Source organism: Megalops cyprinoides, chromosome 4, assembly GCF_013368585.1.
Source record: "Megalops cyprinoides isolate fMegCyp1 chromosome 4, fMegCyp1.pri, whole genome shotgun sequence".
NCBI lineage: Eukaryota > Metazoa > Chordata > Actinopteri > Elopiformes > Megalopidae > Megalops > Megalops cyprinoides.
In genome coordinates, this window is record NC_050586.1 from 8,153,004 (window position 1) to 8,173,485 (window position 20,482).

The window sequence follows — 20,482 nt, forward strand, 5'->3', positions numbered from 1 at the left end:
CAGGAATGCGTTCACATGCGCAACAACTGTTTTTAAACAAGCAGCAAGAACCAAATGTCTGAAGTCCATGTGTTGTGGGGGTGAGGGGTTTGGCAAGTGCCAATCTGCCACCCATGCAGAAAGGATGAGCAACTGAGGAACTGGGGGGCTGGGCTGGAGAGAGGGAGAGTGGGAGAGATAGTGGGAGAGATAGAGAGAGACAGAGAGAGAGAGAGAGAGACAGACAGACAGAGACAGAGAGAGAGGGAAGGAGAAAGAGAGAGTTAGAGAGAGGGAAGGAGAGAGAGAGAGACAGAGACAGAGAGAGAGAGGGAAGAAGAAAGAGAGTTAGAGAGAGGGAAGGAGAGAGAGAGAGAGAGACAGAGACAGAGAGAGAGAGGGAAGGAGAAAGAGAGTTAGACAGAGACAGAGAGAGAGAGGGAAGGAGAAAGAGAGAGTTAGACTGAGAGAGGTCCACAGACAACAGCAGAATCACGCACTGAATGTCACTGAATTTCCTTGTGTAACTAAAGCCAACTTAATAGTGTGCTCCACCAATGATGTCAAAGGTGTGATTTCCCCCAACCACAAAACATGAAGCATTACATGATGCCACATTATTGACATTTAGTAGACGCTCTTATCCAGAGCGGCTTACATAGTACATCTAATAATGTGGCAAACCTGCTCGCAGTCTGTCTGCATAATGACACCAGTCTATAGCAGAAGCTATACGTGCAGCATAAAGTGGAGTGAGTGCAAGATTGCACATGTATTGATCGTGGTGACCAGACATCTTAGTCAAGGAATACGTTTGTCATCAATGTGCATTCAGAGCCTTTTTTCAAACCATAGGATAAAGAAGAGGTAGTCAAAATCATTTCAGTAACTAAACCCATAGCTACATGATCCATGTGCAATGTTTTTTTTTTTACATAAAGATTAGACTAACGATGTTAAAATTTCAGCTTACTGCTTCCAGTAGTGAAATGATGTTACTCACCTTTATATAACGTTATAACATCACCACAGGTTTACAAGTTAATTGCAGGGGATTGCCAATCGGCGCCTCCATTTTCAGAGAGTCTGTTAAATCCTAAAAGAGGTACATTTGTAAAAAGAAGTGGATTGCACTGTGGGTTAATAACACCATTTCACTGTTGAAGGCAGTGTGGTGAAACGTTTGACGTCTTAATTAAAAACGCTGAGCGCAGACCCTTTTTTAATATCTCACCCCAGGTACCTCCTCACTCGCTGCTCTGAGTCACACGATACAAAGCTGCCTGTCGGTAGTGAAATGCTGTGGTCTCTGTTTGTCTGACTGTGTGTGTGTGTGTGTGTGTATTGGTCTATTGGGATCGTCCCTCTGGGTTTTCATAATGAGAGGGGTGAATTGTGCCTGCCTGTGCTCTCTGAGTTTTAACATAAGGAAAACTTTCTCTTTACCAAAATGCTTTTCCTCCTGAGAGTTTTACCTAGAGTGAAATACAGCATTTTGTGGCCTAACCCTGGCCTCAGAGTTTGAAATATACTGACAGATAAAGAGTTACCACTGGCAGCTAAACCAGGTCAGGCACTGAGTCTAATCTTAGACAAGAGCTCAAAGACCACAAACTGAGTAATTGGAGGCAAAATGAGAAAGGCTGATGACTGAAGGGTGTAGTTTTGTATCTAGTTCTCCCATCCTTCTAGTCAGTGCTCTCAGCCTCATTGTATGCACGTCTTTAAAATAGTGTGTATGAGTGAGCTGCAAAGTGGCACTGAGTTTTGACCCACCCATGCTCTCTGCTGCCTCTGTCTTTTCGCCTTAGTGTTTCTAACGATGTTGGTCAGGAACACCTCCCCCGGTTTCCGGTCCAGACGGCCTAGATTTTGCCAGTTTTCCCACAGCCGTGAGAGACCAACAACTTTTCTGTCGTTTAAGGTCACGACAAGCGGAGTGTCGTGAGTTGCATTGTAAACAGGCATTTGTGAGTGTGCATACTGCTGTATGTATGTGGTGTATGTTTGGGCAGCAGCGTGGCGTAGTGGTAAGGAGCAGCGTTGTTGGTTTAATTCCCCGCTTGGGTGAGATACCTAAACCACAGTTGCCTCAGTAAATATCCAGCTGTATAAACGGATAACATGTAAGAACTGTAACCTGTGTGAGTTGCTCTGGATAAGAGTGTCTGCTAAATGACGATAATTATGTAATGTAATGTAATGTGATGTAATATCATGTATTGTAATGTATTTATTTTTCCTCCTCAGAGACCTGGCCCCACGGGACATTTCGGGAACGTCAGACCCCTTTGCCAGGGTCCTCTTCAACAACCACACCGCAGAGACATCGGTGAGGAGGGGGGGGATTTCGTGGGTGTCAATGGTTATCGGTCACTTTCACCAAACTGAAACTCGGGTAAGGAGGGGTCGGAGGCCAGGAAAGGAAAGACCTCACTCAGCAGGTAGCTTCTCGCCTTTATGCAAGGCTCTCTGTCGAGGATGAGGACACGCCAAAAAATTCTGATAATATTGAAAGCCGTTTCTTTACTTGGCATTTAAAAGCTGCGGGACCGCGCCAAGTTTGGCAGAAGGGAGGCAGGAGTTATGGCCCTGGCGATGACAGCCTGTTTGTCCGGGGCTAATGTTCCAGTGAAATGAAAACATTGGCAAAGGAGCTCCGTTTTCACTTTCCAATAAACTTTTCTAGAATTTGTGGGGAGAAGTAATGACAAAATTCTAATCGCTGATGGCAATACGATATATTCAGCAAGCTTGGGGAAGTGACATCATCCATAAATGAGTACATTTACTGGACAGTGGGACACTTATCATATATTGCTGCAATAAAAAAAACACTGGGGACATTTTGGTTCCCAAATCATTTTTTTGGAATAATTTGTTGTATGATGTTGAAGTTTCCAGCTAAGACGATTAGAGTCATGAGTCATTTCCATTGTGTAAATATGGACAAAGAAGTACCAGATAGCAAGCACCAGCATTAAGGTTAGTCTCTGTCCTAGGCCATTGTTGGAAGCCCTGGTAATGTTGTTTTCATTGGGCAGCAAACAATTACCAATTAATAACAATTACCAATGAATAACTGATTATATTCAATTAAACATTTACTGCAAAACAGGACATGAAGGCTGAGCTGTGTTTATGGGAGTAGTCCATAGCTAGTACTGGAACAACCTCATGTTCTGGACTCCATTTCCCATCATCCCTCAGAAAAACATTTTTTGTAGTCACACAGCCTGTTGTATCCAGGCCTGATACGGTCTACTGAAAAACACGTTTAACAGCCAGGTGTCAGGCGTGAGAATGCGATCACCTAAAAACACAGGCCAGGAGACACATTTCTCATGATGCGTGCGTGGGTGTCGGTCTCCCGCGGAGCACCTGCTCTCATTAGAGACGTGGCGATGCAAAGCGAGTGCAAAGTTTCTCTGTGTTTTTGGCAGATCATCAAGAAGACCCGCTTCCCTCACTGGAGCGAGCTGCTGGAGCTGGAGCTGGAGCCGGGCGAGGCGACAGAGGGGGCCAGCCTCACCCTGGAAGTGTGGGACTGGGACATGGTGGGCAAGAACGACTTCCTGGGCAAGGTGCGGCCCCGCGCTCCTGTTTCGTTCTGAGCCTTTCCGCGGTGCCGGTGGGGATGAGAGAGGAGTTGAAGGCGGAAAGGCTCATGAAATCCTGCTGTGTTAAATCTGCTTCATATTTGGTTAATGGATGGCTGCACTGCAGTCCTCGCTGGGCAGCGTCTGACAGGAGCGGAGCTGTCATCGGAGTTTCTTCCTCTCTGTTGTCATGTCCCAAGTGCTCCACAGTTTGGCAAACCCTGGGCTGGAGTTACACTCCGCCGGAGCCGTATGTGCAGTGTGCGGCTGTGTCCACTGAGGCACAGAGGGCTTATGTGCCTGTGTTTTGGTTCCATAGGTGGAGATCCCGCTTGCATGCCTGTTCAAGACCCCTCTGTTGGAGGGCTGGTTTCGGCTGTTACCCCTGGGAAACTCTGAGGATGATGCAGGGTGAGACTGTGTCTGCTTGTTTAAAACTCTGTGAGTGTTTGTGTGTGTGTGTGTGTGTGTGTGTGTGTGTGTGTGTGCAGGTGCATATATTGTATATTTATTTGTTTGTGTGGAGGAGAAAGAGGGAAAGGTAAGTGAATGTCCTGTCCCTCAACCGGAAAAGGTTGGACGACTGTAGGTGACAGGACAGACATTTGAGGCTGCATCTGAGGATGCCTCAGTGTCCCATACTTGAATGTCTGCGACCACATTTGACGTCAGTATTTTGCTGTCCCTTTCAGAGGTGTTCATTTTTCCGTCAGCAGCATGTGAGCCATGATGAACCAGGGGTCAGTTTCTTACAGGGGGCAGAGGAAAACCGACTGTCAAAAAGCGCTGTTTCTCTCCGTGTCTCTCTACGTGTCTCTGTCTGTCTCTCTCGTTCTCCTTTCCCCGGGGAGGATGTAGTGAAAAAGGGATGCTCTGAGGCTTAGCAAACATCTGCTCACTAATGATAACACTTCGAAAGCACAAGACCGTCCTCAGGCGTAAGTGTGAACCAAAACCAGGGGTTCATTAGAGAGTGAGTCACCAAGAGGGGGAGTCCGGGTGCCTCCCGCGAAAGGCACGCATTTATTTATCTGCATGACAGGCGGGAGGGCGCGCCGAAAGGCGACAGAGAGCGGCTGCGTCACACGTCTTCTCCCCCGTCTGTTTGAATAACCCGCAGAGCGGCTTATTGCAGTGACCCTCACCCCCGAAGGAGGGCTGTGCGCCTCATACGCAGTGCATCACCAAACGCCTCGACTGGCACTGTTTGCAGTACACGCCAAATATTTACTGTCAAATATTATCACTCTCTGGAAGGGATTTCCTATTCCACGCCCGTTCTGCGATTCCTCCTCTTCAGAATACAGAAGCCATTTTTTTTATTATTATTTTATTGACTAGAACTAGGTGTGAGGAGAATTGTGACATTTTTTTCTGTGCATATTTCCTTTTCTAATGTGAATTCATTTGTGGCTGGAATGGAGATATTCTCCTGCAGCCATTTTTTTGGTGGGTTGTGTTAATCAGGCAGTATGATTGCTGATGGGGGGTATCTGTATGATGCATGATGGTTGCCAGGTGGGGAAGTATAAGATCGGAATGCAGGTATGCTAAATAAACCCCCCGGACATGCAGTAAAAGTGACACAGGTCGGTAACCTGTCCAGATGAGGCTGCGGTTCAGTGTTAGCCGGGAATGGTGTTGGTAACCCTGCAGCAGTTGGAACGACGGCTCTTATGAATGTCTGTAGACAGGAAGGCTTTGAGCCCTCTTGGGCCGTTCCTGCCCCTGGACAGCTTCCTCACTCCCTCTCCCTCTCCCTCTCAAATTCAAATTTCAAATTCAAATGAGCTTTATTGGCATGACAAAAACTCCATTTGTATTGCCAAAGCAGTTCTACATACATAAAAACAAACAAACAACAAATACAGAATCTCTCTCTCTCTCTCTGTCTCTCTCTCTCTCTTTCTCTCTCTCACAGGGGTAAGCTCGGCGCCCTTCGGCTGAAGGTTCGGCTGGTGGAGGACCGCATCCTGCCTTCCATGTACTACCAGCCCCTCATCGACCTGCTGGTGGAGTCGGTCATTTCCCCAGCGGAGGTCAGGTCATAACCTGACAAATACATTTCCTAGAAATATGCAAAAATATACAGTATTTATCAGTATTTATCAGAAACCATCTGTGCGTGCAGCCATGTGTGGCCAGGATGGGGTCCGCTTCCTCTCAGAGACGCTGTAAACACTCTGCCTGTTCCAGCCATACCCCTCCCAAATCACCGCCTCTGTCCCCGCACCAAATCAGAAAAAAACCCCCTCCAGACCCGAGCAGGCCTGAGCATCATTCCTACTGAGGAGGCTCTGCCTTTGTGTGGTACAGGGAGGCTGCATTACGGAGTGTAGTGGGAGGTGACATATCAGACATCCAGCGAAGATCTCTCATTCTCAGTTTCGTTTTATGCAATCTGAAGTCATGCACCAGGCCACCATCTGCAGTGTGAATGTCAGTAACACACACACACACACACACACACACATACACACACACACACACACACACACACACACACACACACACACTCTTCTCTCTGGGCCCGACAGGTGGACGACACCACCCCGCTGACCATGCTGGAGGAGGTGACCACGGTGGAGAGCCGGCAGGACGTTGCCATGACGCTGGTGAAGATCTACCTGGGGCAGGGGCTGGTGGTGCCCTTCCTGGACTACCTCAACACCCGTGAGGTCAACCACACCTGTGAGAGCCAGCACTCTTAGACCAAACTCCCCGCCCCACTCGGCCAGCATTACATTACATTACATTACATTACGTTCATTTAGCGGACACTCTTATCCAGAGCAACTTCCACGACAAAAGTACTGGCCCTCGCCTGCCCCCCGAACCCCTGTGGCTCTCTTCAGGGCCTGTTTGGATGGCGGCGCGGCTAGGTGTGGCTGTGCTGTGCCTGAGAGAAAGAGAGGATGATGGGAAAGGCGCCGCGCAGCGGACCGGCTCACCTGTGCTGGCCGTGTGCGTGCGCACACGTGTCCCACGGAGAGACTAAGCGCTGTTGGTATTTAACTCTGATTTGACGGCCGGTCTCCAAGGCGCAGCGGCAACGGCGCGTGTGGGCGGCAAACGCCCGCCGGGGCTATATTTATCCGCCGTCAGCCAGCTCAACAGCTCACATCATTTCGCCATTATTTCATTCGCTTACTTTTCTGTTTTAATTGCCTCTCTCTTGCTTCTCCACCTTCGTCCTCTGCCTCTCAGTTTTCCTCACTTCCCTCCCCTGTCTATACGTCGTGGTAGCCTGGTAGCGTCGGGAGGGTGACAAAGTGTCTAAGTTTCCATAGCAACTCCACAGGAAGTAGATTTAAGAGAGGGAGCGTGCGTATCGCAAGATCAAAATAGATAGGGTGCGCAATATCGGAGAAAATGGGGGCTAAAAGACCACACTGAAAATGTGCAATGCCGTGGACCTCGTTTTACTTTGTTTTAACTCTTTGTTTGCTGAAGTACCTCATCGACCTGCTGGTGGAGTCGGTCATTTTCCCCGCAGAGGTCAGGGTCCTCTTTGCCAGTCTGTGCTAACTGAAAGTGAAATCAGCAACAGACGTTTTCAACACGCGTAAATCTGAAAACCAGCAACAGCGGTGACAGTGTGCATCGGGGGTGACATAAACACAGAGGAAATGTAGTGTACTATGTACATAACCTGACAAATAGTACAAATACATTTCCTTGAAATATGCAAAAATATACAGTATTTATCAGTATTTATCAGAAACCATCTGTGCGTGCAGCCATGTGTGGCCAGGATGGAGTCCGCTTCCTCTCAGAGACGCTGTAAACACTCTGCCTGTTCCAGCCGTACCCCTCCCAAATCACCGCCTCTGTCCCCGCACCAAATCAGAAAAAAACCCCCTCCAGACCCGAGCAGGCCTGAGCACCATTCCCACTGAATGCCGTGGGCCTAGTTTTGCTCTGTTTTAACTCTTTGTTTGCTGAAGTATCTCATCGACCTGCTGGTGGAGTCGGTCATCTCCGCCGCTGAGGTCCGGGTCCTCTTTGCCAGTCTGTGCTAACTGCCAAAAGCAAAAACTCTTTGTACCCTCCCTTAAAGGCACAGCTCCCACCACCAACTGCAGGACGTTACTGACCTTTAGGCCTACAACCAAAATACTCTTTGTCGGCCAGGCAACAGGGCCTTGTTCCTATGGCGACTCCCATGTTTTTGTTTTTTTTTCTACAAGTGGGGTAAAGGTTATTTGGTGAGCATGACAGTTGTGAGGTCATTTAGGACATTTTGCGGTCACCTCGTTGTAGCAAGGTTATCTGCTACGTCAAGGTGTTGGGAATGTATAAAGAGGGAATATGCATCCTTGCTCCCTTTTTTACACAAGCAGTAAAGTATATTACATTGCATTAGCAATGCTGTAGCTGTAGCAGACGCTCTTATCCTGAGCGACTTTCATAGGTTACAATTATTACGTGTTACCCATTTATACAGCTGGATATTTACTGAGGCAATTGTTGATTAAGTACCTCGCCCAAGGGTACGAAAACGGTGCCCCAGCGGGGATTCGACGTGGCATCCTCTTGGTTACAAGTCCTGCACCTTACCACTATGCTACACTGCTTCCCCGAAGCATACAGCACCTGGCATTCGCAGGCAGTCTCCCATCCAAGTACTAACCAGGGCCAACCTTGCTTGGCTTGCAACATCAGACAAGATCAGGCTTGTTCAGGGTGATATGTATATGTTTATATTTAACACGTTTTCCATTTGTGGAAAATACATCCCACCACAGTGAATGGCTTTTTCTGTGATGAGATGGAGAGCTGGGTGGCTGCTGTTGCTGTAGTGACAGGGTAGGTGTCAGTGACCATAGTAACTTCAGGACGGGCTGAGTGGCAGTTGGTCAGGTTTGAAAAATGATTGATGATGTCAGCGCTCCTGTGCCATGTGTTCCATATTGTCCTGGCACAATCAGAAATACACTGAAAGATGCATTATGTGTTAGAGAGGCATGTGTATGATGGTCACACATGGTATTTATTTTTGTACATGTATGTGTGGATTGAAAAAAGAGCACTTTACTGACTCCTCTCTGCTTTGTGTTTCCCAGCGGACCCCAACACCCTGTTCCGCTCCAACTCCCTGGCCTCCAAAGCCATGGAACAGTTCATGAAGGTGTGCTCCCTCTGCCGTAGGCCTCTGTTAACCCCCGCATCCCCTCTGTTCCCCCTCGCTGTGTCTTTAGTTGGGTGTTTTGTCAGCCGGCACCACCAGGTGCGTGTTCCTGTGTGACGATTCTATGAGTGGACTTGGAAAATCCCTTTTTAAAACTAATGTGCATGTTTGTAAAAAGGCCTTGTCTACCCTGTTGAAGCCCCCCCCTACCCTCTGTGCCCCCCCCCCCCAACCCCCCCGGGCCTGCCTGTCTCGTGGCCCCTCCCCTGGCTCCTGTCCCGGTCTAATGTCCCACCTGTGTTGCATGTCGGCAGGCTGTGGGGATGCTCTACCTGCACGAGGTGCTGAAGCCCATCGTCAACCGCATCTTCGAGGAGAAGAAGTACGTCGAGCTGGACCCCTGCAAAATCGAACTGAACCGCACCAGGTAAAGGGCGCACCAGCGGGGGGCGAGACAGGGTGGGGTGGGGGTAGCCATGGGGAAAAACAGACAGCCATTGGAACAGGATCACCCCCCCTCCTCAGATTCCCTCGGGGTCTCACAGCATATTTTATTTTTCCATTAGTTTGGCCGGGTCTCTGGAGTTGTTGATGGCATTATTAGGTTTCGGAGGTCACCCCGTCTGGTGCCCCAGGTGTAAATTGGTTGCTGCCGGAGAGGTACGCTTGCAGCCCGGGCGTGCCCATCCGCGGGGTGTGGCGGAGCTCCTGATTACCCCTCAGGGACTGACACTTAGAGTGTCCTCGCAGGATCCAGGTGCCGGCCCCAGGTGCCTCCGGAGCAGCTACAGCAGCCAGGTGCGGGCGGGGCTCTGAGCAGCCCGGGTTTAATGGCGCTGTAACAAGGCACAGCGAAGCAGCCCACCACGGCCTCCCTCACGGCGTGCTTCATGAAGAAGACACAGATTAAGAAATGAAAAAGAGAGGGAAAAAATGGGGGAAGGTAGTTGCCTGGCAACGGCCGAGAACCTCCTGAGATGCTTATCGCCGAACCCCCCCCCCCCCCCCCCCCAGATCTCCGATACCCATCTCGGCGTCCGTGGCGGTTTAACCCCTTTCCCCTCTGCTGGCCGGGAGCTGGCGCTTCACTCCGGAGCCCCCGCCGCTCAGGGCCGTCTCAGGCGCGCAGGGAATCGATCTGAGGGTGTCTGCGTCGATGCCTCGCGGTGTGAGGCCGGACCAGACTCCGCTTGGAGATGACGTTCGGCTACCCGAAGCCGTGGCCTCAGAAATCGGTTCCTTTCTTTTTAAGAGCGTGCTTCTGAATGTGCTTCTCTCTCTCGCCCTCTCTCTCTCTCTCTCTCTCTCTCTCTCTCTCTCTCTTTCTGTTTTCTTTCTGTCTCCGTCTCGCTTTCGTTTTTTTCACTTTCACACTCTTTATCGCTTTTCCTCTCTCATTCTCTCTCTCTCCTTCTCTTTCTTTCTCCATCTCTCCCTCACTTCCCCCCACCCCTCTCACCCACCCTGCCTCTCATTCCTACACCCTTCCTTCCTCCCTTCCTCTCCCCCTCTCTCCCCCTTTCTCCTCCTTCCCCTCCCTCTGCCCCTCTCTCTCTCTTTCCTTCTCTCTTCCTCCCTCTTCTTCTCTTTCCCACATCTCTCCCCCTCCTCTTCCCTCGACCTCATTCCCTCCCTTTCTCCTTCTTTCCCTCCCTCTCCTTCTTTTACCCCTCCCTCCCTGTACCTCTCTCTCTCCCTCCCTCCCTCCCTCTCTGTGAAGGCGGATCTCCTTCAAGGGCGCCGTGTCGGAGGCGGAGGTGAGGGAGAGCAGTGTGGAGCTGTTGCAGGGGTACCTGACCAACATCATGGAGTCCATCGTGGGCTCTGTGGCGCAGTGCCCTCCCGTCATGAGGGTGGCCTTCAAGCAGCTGCACAAGAGGGTGGAGGAGCAGTTCCCCGAGCCAGAGAATGAGGTCAGGATACCCCGATACCCCACGCTACAACACACCCTACACCACAGAGCTAAAGGACAACGCTGGAGTGGTCAGGATACCCCAGTACTGTATGCTACAAAACACCACACACCACCGAGCTAACCAATAGGCTTACTGAGGTCACAATACATACACCCTGGTACAACACACCACAGAGCTAACCAACAGACAATGCTAATGAGGTCAGGAAATCCTGATACGATATGCTACAAAACGCCAGACGCTACAGGGCTAACCAACAGCTCAGAGGTCAGGATACCCCGATACAGCAAGCTGCAATACACTCCACATCACAGCACTCACTGACAGGGCTGTTGAGGTCAGAATAACCCAATGTTGCACGTACAAAACACACCACATACCACGGAGATAACCACACTAATGAGGTCACGATACCCTGATACAGCATGCTACAACACATCACACACCGCAGAGCTAACCAGGTTAATGGGGTCAGACTCTCGTCAGAAGATACCCCTGTAGAGCTCGCGAAAACACGCCAATCACACCAGAGCTTACCGACAGCACCGTGCAAGGTGTGACTGTAATACTACAAACAACGCTGTGAAATCACACTGAGCATCGTTCTGTAACGCTCTCCACAGCCCGTAACACCGACAGAGTGCGTTACACACCGATGCACGACGGCCGCATGCAACGCCCTCACTCACCTTTGCACACTCCTCCGTTCCCCTGGCTGTCCTCCCAGGTGTTACACGAACACGAAAGGGCAGGTTGACACGGCAGTGTCACTCACACCCCTAGCCCCTGTCGCCGGGTCGGTTTACCCGCCCACGGGCTCTCGCTGTTCCCGTCCCCCGTTTCGGGAGGCGGGCGGCTGTGGGCGCGCCTCAACAACGGCCCTGGGACATCTTCAAAACAACAGCTTAACAAAGCAGGATTGTATCCGTTAGAGACGGGGCCCTGGTCTGTGAATACTTTCGGCTCCCCTCTCTCCTTTGTTCACGGTCATAAACGGAGCAGTTCAAGTGTTTCATTTAGTCTTGAATGAAGGTGCTTTTCTTTGGGGCTCTTGGCATAATTGTGGTGTACCTTACACAATAAGGCTTCTATAATGCTCCTGGTTCTTTGGGGTTTTTTAACAGTGGTTTTCAGACATAGAGGATGTTTTATAATGGTAGTGCTGGCCTTCTGTTTCTTCATGTCTCCTCTCCTCCTCCTCCTCCTCCTCCTCCTCTTCCTCCTCCCTCCGTCCAGGATGTGAAGTACCTGGCCATCAGCGGCTTCTTCTTCTTGCGTTTCTTCGCTCCTGCCATCCTGACGCCGAAGCTCTTCCACCTGAGGGACCATCACGCGGACACACGGACCAGCCGCACCCTGCTGCTGCTGGCCAAGGTACACACCCAGACACACACACACACACACACACTCGGACATACACACACACAGGGACACACACACAGAAAGGGACACACACACACTCAGGCACACACACACACGGACACACACGGACACACAAACACATGGCCACACACACACAAACACATGCGTGTGCTCACACACACAAATACACACACACACACACACACACAGTCCACATATGCACAGGCAAACATGCTGCTGGCCCATTTGCATTTAAAGAATGACTCAAGATTCATCAGCACAGCACAGATTAACGCTGATTAAGGAAGAGGGAGGAATTGGCACTTACTAGTCCTATTTTTGGACTTTAATTGTTAGAAAAGTGTTTAATGTGGTTAATCAACTTTAAGCTGCAAGAGACGAGGTGTTTTTACAGCAGGGATGGCCAGACCAAACGACCCCTTGGTCCTTTGCTGTAAGGCCTGGAGGAACCTCGGTACAGCTGTGTGTGCATGTGTGAGTGAGCAGAAAAGAGAGAGAGAACAGGAGAGAGAGAGAAGGGGAGAGAGAGAGAGAGAGAGAGAGGAACTGTCCGCGGTGCTGAAAGCCTGTTGCTACGCATCCGCTAAAGAAAAGTAGCTATTTTTACCCCCGGTGTGCGGCTAAGCTCTCGTTCAAAGCTGAGCTGCGGAGGGTGAAGTGGAGCTGGGCTTCCTCTTCCCCCTCCACCCCACCCCCACCCTACACCCCCCCCGCGCCGTACTCCTGGGCCAGGTGTGGAGAAGACAAAGCAGGACGCACAGCAAGCCCGGGCGCTGTTTGATCTGGGAGACAGACACAGGGAGGGAGACAAAGACACAGAGATGGAAAGTAAAGTCACGCTGAATATACACTAATCACATGTAAAGCATAATAACCATGATGATGACAATAGATACTCTTTTTAGGTCTTTTTTAGATTTCTTTTTCTTTTAAAACAAGCTGTAAAGTCTATGTTTTTTCTATCAAGAAGTGCCTTAAAGTAAATGAATTGTTCTGTTTTTTTACAACCTATATTTTACTTTCCTTTGCACAAAATTACACGCAAATTAGCTGTCTCCCCATCGATTTCAAATGACTGACCTGGTGGATGAGGTTATGCATACAACCTGCATTCTGTATGTTACAGGCATAGTAAGTGTTATCCATGCATTTTTATTTTTTTTTTAAATAGTCTAGGATTTATACACTTTAGGTTAGTTGTCCATGTTCACAAAAGAGAGACTGCTCTAATGACTAATACAGGTTATTAGTCAGTAGAACAGTCTCTCTTGTCTTATGGTGTTGTATCAGTATTGTGAACAGGGGTTATATCACAGGTAAAGTACAATGCTGATGTTGTTCTGCTACTGTAGTTCCAACTTGGTTTTTTTGTTCATGATAAAACATTGTGATGATTTCACACACTGTTTATTTAATTTGAATATACTGCATGTTATATTCATATACTATATATACTATACAATATATATTGTTTACTGATGTTTACTAGCTGTTACTGGATTGATGTTACTACTACTTTTTGTTAATTGTAGCTGAAAGTATCCCAGTGTCCTTTCGTTAGTTTGGTGTTTGGAGTTTAGTGTTTTGTTGTCTGCAGGGTCTGGTTACCATATTATTACTCATAGAAGCCTGTTAGATAAACGTCACAGTATCTTTTTGCATCACTGGATGATTGGGGTGGACCCAAGAAGCTATTTTAGGAGGACTGTGTGAGTAACGTTGCACACTGGTAACTTGTTATTCAGCTGCGTCGTTGCTCTTAAATGAAGTGAACCTCTTTTTTTTTTAGATTTGATTGCATTACTTTACCCATTAATTAACATTCATGTCCTCTTGATTTATTTATTTATTATCTTTGCTTTTCAAGCCAATGTGTTGTAGTTTAATCTGTGATGTAGGAGATGTGACTTAGGTGTGTTGGTTAAGTGTAGTGACTATGGATTTCTCTGCATGTAAGCATAGATCAGACCCCCTGCCAGTGAAGAACCGGGGGGTGGGGGGGTGTATGCATAATGAGGGGGCTTCACTGAAAGAACGATCGCTTCAGCTGCTGTTCTTTATCATGCTGCGATTCTACCGAAGCCATTAATTACTCACTATAAATCGCCCATTTTTACTTTTTTGGCCTTTCATCGCTGTAGAGAAATATGGGCATACTGTTGACTCCTCGAGAATCACAGCAACAAAGGATTTAACCAGCCCTGTTCTGTGCCTCCCCCCCAACGCCATAGAATAGCTCTCAAACAACCAGCGCGTAAGACACGAAGGCCAGGTACCGATTCAGGCACAGACACACAAAACAAAAATTCCAAGCATGTTTGAATTTTGAAGGGAAACATCAGGTCTCACACTTTTGTTATTTTTATACTTCACACTTTTATTATTATCATTACTCACATGTTTATTAGTACTGAGTAACACTCTCAGTATGGTATACTATTACAGTATAGATCTCATTTCTTTCTCTAGCCAGCTGCTTGCGGTCTAGCACTCTAGGATATTCACACACAACCAATTTAGCTATGTAGCTGGCTGCTAGCTGTCTATATCGATAGCCCGATACCTGTAGTGATTAGCTAATGGATGTGAACATTGTTCAGTGCCACTAGGGACAAGGTCCAGTGCTTACCTAGCTAAGCATGCCATGATACCTGACAAGCCATATGATTTGCCTGTGAAGAGTTATGCATTGCCAATGTCTTGTAATGCTAGAAGATAATAGGATGTCTTTCATCATAAATGTGCCAACATTGCTGTCAGTCAGTTGAGCAGGAGCTGTTGTTTTTTTTTTCCAACCCTAGCTTAGTACTGTTTCCTGTTTTTCAAAGCTGTATCTGCCTATTATGGTCTCCAGATTGCACTCCCAACGCGTCCCCCGTGATGCATTCTGTTTTTTTATATTGTGACATTATAATTGACGCTGTAATTGTGCCATTACAGTATGACTGGGTCTTTGAAGGCGCTTTGTTTACAGTGTTGGTGTATGTGGAGTCAGGCTGAAAGCTCTGGTGATGTCACAGTGTTCCGTCGATGAATGCCACGTGGTCTGCGGATTCCGGATTCCTCCGGCACAGAACCAGCATTAGCTGTGCTGTTTAGCCCTGGGTGACGGTGTAGCACAAGGAGCAGGGCTCATATCCAAAAGGTTGCTGGTTCAATCCCCCACGCCGGCACTGCTGCTGTACCTTCGGGCAAGGAACTTAATCCAGAATTGCCTCAGTAAATACCCAGCTGTATAAATGGTGAGATGTAAAAATGGTAGCCTATGTAAGTCGCTCTGGATAAGAGTGTCTGCTAAATGCCAGTAATGTAATGTAAATGTAATCGGTGGGGATGGTCAGTGTTCTCCTGCTGTGTGGGCAGTAACAGCAGTAACGAGGGCCCTTATCTTTGTGTGCCAGGCTGTGCAGAGTGTGGGGAACCTGGGCCTTCAGCTCGGCCACGGCAAGGAGCAGTGGATGGCGCCCTTGCACCCAGTCATCCTCCGAAGCGTCGCCTCCGTCAAGGACTTCCTGGACAAGCTCATCGACATCGACCATGACAACGGTGAGGCAGACACCCTTCCCCGTTGGGCTCGCTGCTAAAGAGCAGCTCAGAATGTGCTGTAGGTCAGTTATAGCACGCACACTGTATTCTCCCAGTGGAGATTACAGTGGACGGCAGTGTGGCATAGTGAAAGGTTGCTGGTTTGATTCCCTACCCTGTCGCTGATGTTGTACCCTTGGACAAGGTACTTAACCTGGAATCGCCTTGGTAAATATCCAGCTGTATAAATGGACGAATGGAGGTATGAGCATCTCAAAATAGACAGCCAGTTAGATCCCAAAGGGGCTTTCTGTGGAGTGCCAAACTCCCAGATAACTGAATGCTGTACCCTTGCTATCAGCATGATGGCATATGACTGTGCCCCTGACTGCGCTGAGCTCTGACTGGCTGATCTCTGTGTGGCTGATGTTCACCCTACAGAAAGTCAAAATGCAACCAAGTAACTGGATACGCAGAGATCAGACCCCCACACCCCCCAGCCCCCGTCTTACAGCGTATCCCCCACGGGAGTCCTGGGTAAAGCAAGCTCTTGGCAGCCGGCCCCTGTGGTAAACTCCGGTGTCAGCATGGGAGGCCTGTTATTACTGAAATCCCCTAACAAAGGCCGCCTGGTGAAATATTCATGGCTGGCAAGTGGCTGATACAGTGGCTGGGGGTGGGGGGGGGGGGGGGGTGTAGCCAGCCAGGCGTTGGGGCGAGCAGGCCTTGCCACCCCCCAACACCCCACATTCAAGTCCCACTCTCCCCGTCACGCCTGGCTTTTGTGTCGCGAGGGGGGAGATATGAGTCCTTATGAAATATCGTGTTGCAATCTCTCCCTGTCATCTCATGGTGACTAATTTCCATCAAAGGGCAAGTTAACATTTAATGCACTTCATGTGAATGCTACTGTATAGATCGCCTCACTGACCAGGGAGGTGAGAGCGGGGTGGTGTGTGCGTGTGTGTGTCGGGGTGATAAGGTAATGATAAGTACGATGAATTATTGCGGGAAACATTAAGAATAGTTGAACATTGGAGTTTCCTTCCAGGCCTCCACATCAATATTTATATAAGCCTACGTTCGTGACTGGTTCAGGGAATGGTCCTCGTTAGCCATGTGTGTAAACCCAAGCAGTTTCAGAGTCCCAAGAGGCCAATAATTGTGAAGCCAGGTGCACAATGCCTTCCAGCCAAAGGAAACACGACTTAGACTTTTAATTGGGAGTGTAGACTTCAGTCAAAGACCTACAGATGACTTGGAAAACAGGCACATCTGCCGCGAGCTTCCTACACCCATCTTTATAAGAAAGAGTCGCTCCACCTCTTCCCTTACTATAAATCCCCTTTTCAGATAAGCAAGGACAGGAGATGTGCTTGGTGGCACCCTGCCACAGAGGTTACAACCCCCCCCCCCCCACACACACACACACACACACACACACACACACCTCATCCCCATTTTTGCTGAGAGGAAAAAAATTAATTAATTAACTACTAGTATTCAAAAGCTATTTATACACAGAGATGTGCCGTGTTCATCTGCATTCCGCTCCCCTTGGTAACTGTAATTGCTAAGCAAGTTTTTCAGCGATGCCATGGAAGATAAGCGGATACTAAGTAGCGCTGCTGCTTTATTGCTAGCATAATCTGAGAGATTGCTGTGCTGTCTGTGTAATAGGAGCATTGTGCAAGGCTGCCTCTCATGTTTTGTGCAGTAATTTCTCTACTGCACTAGAAACGTAGGAGAAAATGCATTCTTTCTTGCAGGGCTCTTGTTGGCCTTCCTTTGAGCACTTGTCTTGATAATGGATTTTGACAATGATTTAAAAAAGCTTATGCAAATGCATGGTACTGTACTTCTCTTTTTAGTCTTGTTTGAAAGGCATGATAATACCAGTCTGATGTAATGTTACAGCTCCACCTAGTGACTGTTGTTGAAAGGTACACTTTCAAATGGACAAAACCTTCAAACTATATGTCAGTTGGGGATCTCATTGAGGCATCCAGTCGAAAAGGCAGTGGCCTCAGGGACTTTAAGAAGGCTTATGTTCTGTCTTATCAACAATTGTCACTATTCAATTGGAAGGCTGATCCACATTCATTGACCTGTACAGCTTAATCAGGTTCAGTTAGATTTAACAAAACATGGCACTAAGTATATCCAAGTGTTAACAGCTATTAAGCTGAATGTTGAGTGATATTTTGATAAGCACCGGATGGTGTACCAGGGCACCTGACCCAGTGAAAGTTGCCTTTTATCACGTTCTGTGTGTGATATGGCTCTCTGTCGCCCCCTGCAGTGTCGGAGGTGCCCCAGCGGGCGGTGTTCCTGCCCTCGGTCACGGTGAAGGAGGGCTACCTGCACAAGCGCAAGGCGGAGGGCCCCCAGCTGCTCACACGCTTTGCCTTCAAGAAGCGCTACTTCTGGCTGAGCAGCGAGACCCTGTCCTACGCCAAGACCCCAGAGTGGCAGGTCAGACACCCTCCCGTTACCCTGCCCCAGGTCCCCCTCAGATTCTTTATCCCCCATCACCACTCCACTCAAAGCCTGTAAGAGATGTTCCAGAGTCCTGGGGCCCGGTCTCCAGGCAACCTCAGGTCAGCACCGACTCCGTAATTGACACCCGTGAGACCAGCGATGGCTGTTACACTCGCAGCCATCGTCATTACCATCGGATAAAAAAGGAAGGAAGAAGACAGATAGGCCCGACATCAAGGCCTCGTCAAAGCCAGACAGCGTTAGGGCGCCGTCTCCGCCAGCGATTAGCTAAATACCTTTTTTTTACTTAGCACTTTTGATTAGGACCGTGACGCAGACGTTTTAATCAGCCCGCTCCCTTTACTTTATTTCGGTTTAGGCCCTATACCCGCGGACATCATTAACGGAGGGGTTATTATCATGCGCTGCCCCTTTGGATAATGAGCGCTTCTCATTTGCAGAGGTAGGCCGGGGCAAGAGTGTGAGGAGGGAGCGAGGGAGGAAAGGAAGAGAGAAATTTAGTGAGAGAGAGAGAGGGGAAGAGAAAGGGGGGGGGGGTGCTGGTGAATGGGTGTCTCTTTGAGCGAGCACCCTCCTTTATGCCTGCAGAATAAAGCTGCTGATTAATTGAGGGCCGCGGATATTCATACAAACATTGTAAATCACACCGCAGACAATATTCCCCCATTCTCTCGCCCCGTCCCCACGTTCCTCTGAGAGGCTGATTTGCACATTAAAGCGGGCCATTTTCCCCCCATCTCCACCTTCACTACGCGCCTCTCCTGTTCCTGCCTTCCCCCCTCCTTTTCTTTTTTCTTCCTCTCCCGCGCGCTCGGCCATAACTTCCCACTGTTCTTCCTGCAGGTATTAAGTATTAGAAATATTTCCCATAATGCCCATAGAAGCACCTTGTTGACAGCTGCCAGTGGGCCGGGCCTGTTCTTGTCTGTGTGTGTATGTGGGGGAAATCTGGGTTTTTGGAGGAATGCGAGATGGCACCACTCTCACAACCCCCCCCCCCCCCCCCCAGGTACGCTCATCCATCCCCATCCAGCGCGTCTGCGCGGTGGAGCGTGTGGACGAGAACGCCTTCCAGCAGCAGCACGTGATGCAGGTCATCACCCAGGACGGCGACGGGCAGCTGCACACCATGTACATCCAGTGCAAGGTACGGGGCTGCGCAGTTCCGCCCATGGCCAACAGGGGGCCAGTGTGTAGTCATATCTCATATCCCCTGTGTGGAGGGGATATGAGATATGCTAACAGTTAAATACAGTTAAGTGCAAAACGGGAGTCTGTAAATACACTTCATCTTACAGTTAGTTCAAAAGTGTGGCTTGGTGCTAATTGGTGCTTGACATTAATATTAAGTGTTTGGGAAGAATTTGGTAGGCATTTGAAAGTGAACCCCAGAGCAAGCATTCAGCTGGAAATACCAAGCACACATCAATCCAGTGGCCTGTACAGTACCATGCTGTGTCTGCTCGATACATTCAAGTACTTTCCTCAGGTTTCCTCTTATAAAACCGCCCTAGGGTTTTTCTTTTAAATCTCCCTTCAACAGATTTTCTGTGAGAGAGATGACATTTTTCTTTTCCTTAGAACAGTGTGTGTGTGATGTGTGAGAGCAGTGTGAGTGTGTGTGTGTGTGTGTGTGTGTGTGAGAGAGAGAGAGAGGGAGAGAGCTGGGAGAGCAGCGCGTTTGAGCACAAGTTTTAACAGGCACAAGTTTTAACCCTCCCGCAGAACGTGAACGAGCTGAACCAGTGGCTGTCGGCCATCAGGAAGGCCAGCATCTACAATGAGCGCATGCTGCCCTCCTTCCACCCGGGGGCGCACCGCGGGGGAAAATGGACCTGCTGCCTGCAGAGCGACCGGGCAGGTGAGGAAGAAACTGGAACAGCACTGAAAGATTACGGTCAGATACTGGCTCAGTCCCAAAGCGCTCTCTTTGTTTCCTATATATATATGTGCTGTGTAAATACAACAAGTGTTTCTACATCATAGTTGCCCCTTTCAAAATTTAGAAGACAAGTTTCAGTTGTGGTTTAATCATTTTTGTGCGCCTTTGAAAAATGCAACCTTGCCCACTGGCGTGCTTGCATAATACATCAGAGACACAAATAAAAAACGAACACACACACACACACACACACACACACACAGAAAAAGCGAAAGGTGTATGTGTAGATGGGCACACAGACAGGAGAGCTGAGTCTGTCTCTCTCCCAGCTCAGGGCTGCAGTCGCACCCATTCCGCAGTGACCCTGGGCGACTGGAGCGACCCTCTCGATCCCGACGCTGAGACCCAGACCATCTACAAACAGCTGCTTCAGGGCAGGGACAAACTGAGGTGAGACCCCCTGGTGTCATTCGGGAGCCCTTTAGAACAGATGTGGCCATTTAAGCTGGAAAAACTGTCAAACCCACACAGAGAGGGTGTGGAATGTTCTGGCGCACAGGTGGAC

At 49.0% G+C, this 20,482-nt stretch overlaps 1 protein-coding gene across 1 annotated transcript in view; it reads left to right on the plus strand.

Moving 5' to 3' along the window:
- Window positions 1-20,482, plus strand: part of LOC118776968 (rasGAP-activating-like protein 1) — a 33,730-nt gene that overhangs the window by 11,642 nt on the left and 1,606 nt on the right. Inside the window, exons 6-19 of the mRNA XM_036527637.1 lie at window positions 2,230-2,311; window positions 3,423-3,563; window positions 3,898-3,989; window positions 5,500-5,617; window positions 6,116-6,269; window positions 8,645-8,709; window positions 9,024-9,136; window positions 10,430-10,622; window positions 11,862-11,999; window positions 15,410-15,554; window positions 17,836-18,008; window positions 19,045-19,182; window positions 19,761-19,896; window positions 20,247-20,367. Of these exons, the coding sequence (XP_036383530.1) occupies window positions 2,230-2,311; window positions 3,423-3,563; window positions 3,898-3,989; window positions 5,500-5,617; window positions 6,116-6,269; window positions 8,645-8,709; window positions 9,024-9,136; window positions 10,430-10,622; window positions 11,862-11,999; window positions 15,410-15,554; window positions 17,836-18,008; window positions 19,045-19,182; window positions 19,761-19,896; window positions 20,247-20,367 (1,809 nt within the window). The remainder of the gene's footprint in view (window positions 1-2,229; window positions 2,312-3,422; window positions 3,564-3,897; window positions 3,990-5,499; window positions 5,618-6,115; window positions 6,270-8,644; window positions 8,710-9,023; window positions 9,137-10,429; window positions 10,623-11,861; window positions 12,000-15,409; window positions 15,555-17,835; window positions 18,009-19,044; window positions 19,183-19,760; window positions 19,897-20,246; window positions 20,368-20,482) is intronic.